General features: G+C 53.4%; 1 protein-coding gene across 1 annotated transcript; it reads right to left on the reverse strand.

The window, feature by feature from the left end:
- Positions 1-1,200: 1,200 nt before the first annotated feature.
- Positions 1,201-6,171, reverse strand: LOC120816528 (Krueppel-like factor 6). Its single transcript, XM_040172197.2, has 4 exons — positions 5,861-6,171; positions 3,513-4,086; positions 2,347-2,470; positions 1,201-1,552 (listed from the first exon to the last, which is right to left on the reverse strand). Exons 1-4 carry the CDS (start codon positions 6,056-6,058, stop codon positions 1,501-1,503), a joined length of 948 nt encoding a protein of 315 aa, XP_040028131.2. The 5' UTR covers positions 6,059-6,171; the 3' UTR covers positions 1,201-1,500.
- Positions 6,172-7,467: the final 1,296 nt, after the last annotated feature.

A 7,467-nucleotide genomic window follows, 5' to 3' on the forward strand; every position in this document is an offset into this window, starting at 1 on the left:
CTCCAAGATTCTGTCTGGGACCTGGATCCTTTTTTGGGGTGAATTATTTAGTCTTGATAATAGTTATAACGATATGTTCAACAGAGAAATTGCCAGTCATTATCAAGCTGATGTTTAGCCGTTTTCTGTATTGTTATTAGTTAGGAGGAATCGGTTGGCAGACAAAAGGGGCGAAGGTGCGACTGCACGGAACAGAGCCTTTAAAAAAAAAAAGCAATTCAATAACCGCAACCCGCAGATGTGTGTGTGTGTGTGTGTGTGTGTGAGAAAGAGATCTATCTTACAGGACAAGGCCACTTACATAAGGCATCAGTAAGGTCAACAGTGCATTTACAGGTAGAACAAAAGACAAGAGCAAAAGTGAAGAAACAAATCCCACAATCAAGAAAGTTGCCAAGCAACAGTGGTATCCCCAACTTATCAAGAACAAAAGAAAATGACTGCCTTATGTTTTACGCAAATATACTATGATATCGAGTATTATGAACGTAGCTGCTCTCAAATGGGATTTTGTCGTCCCACAAGCAAACGGGTGAGCAACACATCCCCAGATCCCATGCGAGTCCTGTTATAATGGCATAACTGTTTTGTGTACAACCGTTTTTTTTTTTTGTAATTTCGTTTTTTAGGATACAAAGTTTACACAATGGACAACAAAATGAGCTTAATAGCGTGTATGCTTTTAAGACAGGCTACGTAATACATTGCACTTTTAATAGCTGCACTAAACTAAACGACCTCCCGTGTTTTTTGGAAAAAATCAAAAGGGGGGGGTGGAGGGGTGGCTGCAGTTTTGTCGCCTCCGGGCAGAAAGGGGGCGCTCTTCTCTCTGCTGGCACGGTGTTTGTTGTTGTTGTTGTTGTTTGCATTCATTGTCAGTGAGACCACGGGTACCCCCCCCCCCAAAAAAAAATCTCCCTCCCCCTTTTCTAACATCCGTGTCATTCACCCGCTGTTCCACAATGCAAGCTCCATCCGCTCCATGAAAGCCGGCACAGGCGTCCAGTCTCAGGCACTCACAGACCCCCCCCCCCCCCCCGTCCCCCCCCCCCCCCTCCCCATGCGTACAGGCAAACACACGTCGGTGGAGGAGCGGATCCCCCGCACGAGTCCCATAATCCTCCAGGAAAAAAGCGTTCACCATACAGAAGAGTCTCTTTCCGTCTACTCCAGCCCGGTCCCCCCCAAACCCCCCCCCCCTTTATTTATTTATATTTTATCCCCCCCGGACCTCCCGCCCCCACCCACCCAATCATCCGTAAAAGCCTTTCAAGAGCCATCTCCACAGCGAGGTGTTGGAGGCACTAAGTATGGTGCAAATAATAGCCTGCGTTTGCTTCATCTTTTTTCCATCGACCGGCGGTGCCCCCCTCCCTCCGCCCCCCACCCACCCGTTAACGCTCCCGGGACGCACCGGCCTCGCTGATCCCCCCCCTCCCGGCACGGGTTGGGACAAATCAACCAGAATCATCCCTCCAAGGTCTCCGCGCCGAGGCCATCTTAGATGTGCCTCTTCATGTGCAGCGCCAGGTGGTCAGAGCGGGAGAAACACCTGAGAGGGGCAGACGGAGAGCAGGGTTAAGATCGTCTTGTCACAGACCACAGTGAATAGAAGGCATGAGGACGTCCCATGCCGGCTCTTTTCGTTCTACACAAAGTCGCTTCTTGTATCGTGGGGGTTTTGTACTTGTTGTTACCGAAGGTTCAAAAATGTCAGGTGAAAAGGGAAGAAAATAAAAGTGGGCCGTAAAAAGCAGAAGCGAATATACCGTTTATCCTCACGCGTCACTGCCTGCCATCAGGAATCAATAATCAGTGCATTCAGGGTCTTTTTTCCTCACAACATACTTTGCCTGCTTTTGGCGGCACAGGATTCACTTTGAGCTGGTTTGCTAGCTGGTTTGTTAGCTACCTGGCTAGCAAACCAGCATTGGAAAAACACATCAAAACATCTGTACGTCACTCTGAGGCCCAACGGCGTTTGAGTAGCTGACGTCTCCGACTGAAGGGGGGGGGCGTGGACCGATGGTTACGCGGAGGGATGAAGGACGGAGCGGCGGCTCATTGAAACGTGGCCGCCGTCAAGTCACCTTCTAGCGTCCAACCGTCAGCTTCCCCCTTCTGAGCCCTTTGAGCTGAAACCCCCCTTGACCTGGACTCCATTCCATCGGCCCGTCCTTGACCCCCCACCTCCCCACCCCCCTCCCCTCCAGCCAACACCTCGCTCATTTGCAACAAGAAGCATGAAATCTCGGCTTACTCGGCTGCTTGTAATCTCCACCATCCACCTTTTTTGTTTTGTGTCGACCGTCACAAACGCCCGGGCGTCTCCCCGTGAACTCTCACCTGTCGCAGTGGCTGCATTTGAATGGCTTCGCTCCGGTGTGCTTCCTGAAGTGTCTGGTGAGCTCGTCGCTCCGTGCGAAGCGCCACACGCAGCCCTCCCATGAACACCTGTAGGGCTTCTCACCTGCGGACGCCGAGGGGAAACATTTAGGAGGAAGCGCATTGTTTGTCAAGAGGGAACACAGTTTTTGACAGACATTTCTGCACAGTTCCCCCAACAGAGAATCCTGCTAAAACTGGTTAATTGAAAACCCTACTGGTTTATACACACACAAACTTGTGTTTCGTAAACACAACAATATATCTGCGACCCTTTCTTCATAAATTCCATGTCCTTGAATCTTGATCTATCAGTAAAACATCACAAAACGGGACATTTTTAAAGGGTCATCTTGTTGCTGACATACCGAAGGCTGGTTTCAGACAAAAAGTGAGTTTGTGTGAATGGGCGCTAAGCAGATTGAGCGGACTACTGTACGTTGGGTGGGGGGGGGGGGGGGGGGGGCCCCCGTGGAGCCTTGTGGCTCCTGAGAGCTGTGGAATGCAGCTTCAGGGACGGCTCCCGTAATGGGCCCGAGCTGCAGGAAATATAGAGCTGGATCCTAATGGTCCTGGAGGCCATTAGCTGCGTGGCTAACGTGGTCAGCTGGGGATGCTCGGAATGAGACTTCCTCCGCTAATGGGTGGCTCAGCGGCGACCGGGCAGGCAGAGGTCAAAGGTGACCAGGGGGGAAACGGCTCACATTTGAACCCCCCCCCCCCCCCCGCGCAAACACCGCAAATGTCAGATTCCCATCATTTCGTTTCTGGGTCGGTTCCCATGGTGAAACCGGAGAACCGTTGATTTGTTTTCAGGATCCACATCCTCGGAGTCCTGCTCAGCCAAAAAAGGACACCCGCCCGCCCTCCACCCCCCCCTCCACCCTGCACCATGCATGAAGTCACGTGAGAAGTAGGTCATAGTTGAGGGCATTCCTCCTGACGAGCTATTCAAAGTATGTGGGAAGGTTTCTTTCACTGCGAGGCAAAACCTTTTTCTCACTGTTTCAGAGGTTTTTTCACTCTGAAGACGTGTTAATTAAGTTTTACTTCATACAAAACCCCAAAAACCTGTCGGAGCAGTTCCCCGCCCCCCCGCCCAAAGGTGACTTTGCACTCGTCTTTACCTGTGTGCGTGCGCTGGTGTGCTTTCAGGTGCGAGCTCTTGGTGTAGACCTTCCTGCACCCGTTGAACTGACACCTGTGCACCCGCCTCCTGCCGTCCGGCGACGCCTCCCCGCTGGCCAGCCCCGACCGCTCCGCCGCCCGCTCCGTGCCCACAGTCCTAATTTTCCCGGGCGAGTGGAGAACAGTCTGTATCCCGCTCCACGCGGAGCCCTCCTTGCCGAGCTCGGGCGAGGACGGCGGCGTGCCGATGACGGCGGAGCCCAGGTCTTCGCCGCCGTCTTCCAGAATGTCAGTCAAGGAGCCGGAGGAGAAGTCGAGGGCCGGGGAGAGCTCCTCGGAGCTGTCCGAGGCCTCGCTGCTGGCGTCGGAGTTGAAGCCGCCGGCGTCGATGTGCTGGCCGTCCTGATTGTCCTCCTCCTCCTTGATGCGGGGGATCTTTGGGTCCGACTCGTTGGACTTGTCCCCGCAGGCCAGCATCAGCTTGCTCCACAGGTCCTCCTGGTTCTCAAACTTGATGTCCGTGGCCGAGACGTAGGGCTCGCTCTGGAGATACCGCTCCAGCTCCAGGCATGTCTACGAGAGGGAGGGGTGGGGGTGAGATGACAGTGAGGTCACGGGGTGCACAGCGCTCCGAGGCCCTTAAACAAAACGCTTCTCTTCAAAACAGGAAAGTCCCCAAATTGCAACCCCCCCCATCCCCCACACGCCCAAAAGAATTGGTTCTGACGGGAAACACAAACGCTTCACTGTCTGTGTATATTCTTAGCAGCAGCAGCAGCAGCAGCAGGAGGGGGAAGCGCCGTGATGCGGTATAACACCACTGGCCCTGCTTCCTTCCTGCCTGCAGGACGGCACGGCGTCCCGTGCGGGACGGAGGACGCTACGGGAGCCCGCTGAGGCCACATCAGGGAAGATGACGCGCACCACGTGTCCTTCTGAGAGCAAGACCGAGGTGCTCTAAACCCGTGTGTGCTAGAGGTTTGGTCATGAAATTTACATATGCTACAGACCCCCCCCCCGCTCCCCCCCCCCCCCCCCGCGCTCCCCCCCTCTCCATTGGGTTTGGGAAGTGCTTGTAGATCTTTTAAATCTATCAATTATTCAACGTAATGTGGATTTAATAATGCATTCGGAGGCATCGCTAGAAATAACATCGCACACGGGGGAACCGAGAGGAGGGAGGTCCGGTTCACGGGGGTCCATAAAAAAAAGGCCCGGCATAAATACTGCAAGAGCCCACGTGGATTGTGGGTTCATTTATTTATTTATTTTTAAAGGAAGCACTTTCTCAAGCCACTGCAGCCAGACGAGAAGTCTCGCTGTGATACAACCGGACAGAATTAAAACCCTGGTACATTTCAAAGAAATACTGTTCAAATAACAGGCCGAGCATCAACACTAATATTCATACAGCAACACGGTGCTCCATAATAGCACGGTGTCACATTCCACCGATTCCTCATCACAAACAAAACTTTGTCTGGAATTGGAATGTCGTGGTAGTATTTTGGTAACGAGAGATGAGACATTCAAGGCAAATGTCTCTCGTCAGCAGAGCTGGATGAATCCCAGGCGAGCTTTAAATGCCTGGAGGGGGGGGGGGGGGGGGGGGGGGTGGGGATGGGATGGGGGGCGGGGGGGGGGCTGGCCCCGAGCCCGAAGAGATCCGATGCACGGGGAGATAAGAGACTGAACGCGTGCGACCAATTCAATGCATTTCATTTCAACCAAATCAAGACACCGTTTCCCCGGAATAAAAGTCCTCCTGGAGCCGCTGCGTCGAGCCAAACCGGGCCTGTCAAGGCTGTCACTCTCATCTGCGTGTGCGCGAGACAGAGTGGTAGTGAGAGAGAGAGAGAGAGAGAGAGAGAGAGCGAGAGAGAGAGGGAGAGAGAGAGAGAGAGGAGATACGCGCAACGACGCACGGCTCGCTTTTCGGTCGCCAGATCTGCAACACGGCGTGTTTTTATTTTTACGCGCCTCCACAACCTGAAAACATGCGCGGAGAGATTCCCGTCACACATTAGAAAAACATCCCCAAAGAATGCTAAAAAAAAGTCACTTCAAATGCATCACAGCAATATTATAGTAATATTTGAATAATCAAACCGGGACTTAATCGTCACATTTAGAGCGTGTTTCATTAGTGTCCTTAAGGGAACTTAAACCACTTCCCCTTTAAAAAAGAATGTTAACACTAAATGAACTGTTGAATCAAACGCGGAGTTCCGTAAACAACTTCATCGCTTGGCACGCGCCGCTGTCACCGGAGAGTTCCTCCGTTCTCGCGCACATTCCTCGCGCTTTTACTGCGTAAAAGAACCGACGCGCGTCTGGACCTCGTTACCTGCTGCCAGTACTCTTCCAGGGACGGTAAAGCGGAAAAGTATCCGGTGTCGTGCACAATCTGGAGCTCCTGGAAGATGCTGCACATGGGGATGACATCCATTTCACTCCCGAGATGAGAGAGGGGGCGAGGAAGCAGAAGCCGAGTGCGCTCGCTGTGCGTCGGGGAGAAGCTGCAGTCTGGTCTGCGCGCTCGCATGGATGCCGGTCCGGAGTCCGTGCGCTTCCAGCGGAGGTTTGCGAGCGTGTGACGCACCGAGAAGCGCACGACACTGAACTCCGTCACCGCACTGTAAAACTTACCCCCCCCCCTACCCCGATTCAAAATAACACCCCCCCCCCACCCCCCCTTCCATGTGATTGCGTTGCGTCCCGGCAAGTCCGCCAATAGGCTCGCGGGAGCGCGCAACCCGCCTACAAAGACCACCCCCCCCGGCCAATGGCGAGCCGCGGCCGCCTCATCCTGTCGGCGGCGGTTGGTCCGCGCTCCGGAGCCTCCGCGGCGCCCATTGGGCCGCGCGCCCGCTATTTTTAGAGCCGTATATAAAGGCGCAGTCCTCGCGCAGCAAAACGAGGAAGTCGAGCGCGTCGAGCGCGAGTTGTTCTCCGGAGCACGAGAAGCGCCGCGGTCCCACCACCACTTCCCCCCGGAAAAAAGAGCCGCAAACACCGAGGACCCCCCCCCGTTACTCCACCAGACGCAGCTCAGAGCGGCTCCTGCGTGGGGGGCAGTTGGGCAGTTTCTCAAAAAGCTGTGCAGGTGACTGTGGTGGCGGCGGTGTCCATGCGTATCACAGGTATCACACATGACGTGCACGTTGCGCGTGCGTTTCAACCTCGGTCACCTGTAGCTCGCTCGTCCTACAAAAGAGAGCTTACTTGCAGCAATAGCGTGTTTTCTGTTCCGATCCGATTAGGATCATGAAAGCGCGATGCCGGTTTACTTGTTTCCCGTGGATGAAGGTGAGATGAAGAGCCCCCCCCCCACCCTTCCCCCCCATGGTGCACGGGGAGATTTTCTTATACACCATCACCAGCTCCACTGTTGTAAATACTCACGAGCACCCCCCCCCCCCCTCCTTTCTATGTAGATGTTCTGCCGTGATCGCTGCTTCCCCCACTTCCCATCACCCTGCGGATCAAAGAAGCATGAATATTAATCAGAGGTAACAGGCCTACATGTTGATATTTGAAGGGATTTATGTCCTCCATGTGTGCAGCGCTTCATTCGCAAAATAGGCAATTTCATAAACCTCAACACTTTATTCTTCCAGGGCTTTAAAACACGGGTAATCCATGTTTTATTCTGTTAAGTGAGGAGTTAAAGTCTCCTTCGGCTAACATGACTAACACTTGGATTAGCTGGATTGCATGTCACTCTTCAACAGAGAATATCTCATTTAGATTCCAGACAGAGTGACTAATGCCGAGCTATTATTACGCTTTGTAATAACACCTGACGCGCAAAACACGCTAGTGAAACCGCACATGCAGTTGCCCAAGATGTGGGATAAAGTTTAAATCGTGCGGAACAACGGCGGCATTGACGGGCCAGAGGCGGGCGATGTGACAAACAACATATTTGGAACAGAGCGCCATTGTTTGACC

This window comes from Gasterosteus aculeatus, chromosome 3 (assembly GCF_964276395.1).
Source record: "Gasterosteus aculeatus chromosome 3, fGasAcu3.hap1.1, whole genome shotgun sequence".
Taxonomy (NCBI): domain Eukaryota; kingdom Metazoa; phylum Chordata; class Actinopteri; order Perciformes; family Gasterosteidae; genus Gasterosteus; species Gasterosteus aculeatus.

Excerpts from the sequence above, each read along its gene's own strand:
- LOC120816528 (XM_040172197.2), bottom strand. The coding sequence starts at position 6,058 with ATGCGAGCGCGCAGACCAGACTGCAGCTTCTCCCCGACGCACAGCGAG. Across the intron at positions 2,471-3,512 it reads ACACCAGCGCACGCACACAG|GTGAGAAGCCCTACAGGTGT; the intron begins GTAAAGACGAGT and ends CGGCGTCCGCAG. Across the intron at positions 1,553-2,346 it reads AAATGCAGCCACTGCGACAG|GTGTTTCTCCCGCTCTGACC; the intron begins GTGAGAGTTCAC and ends TGCCCCTCTCAG.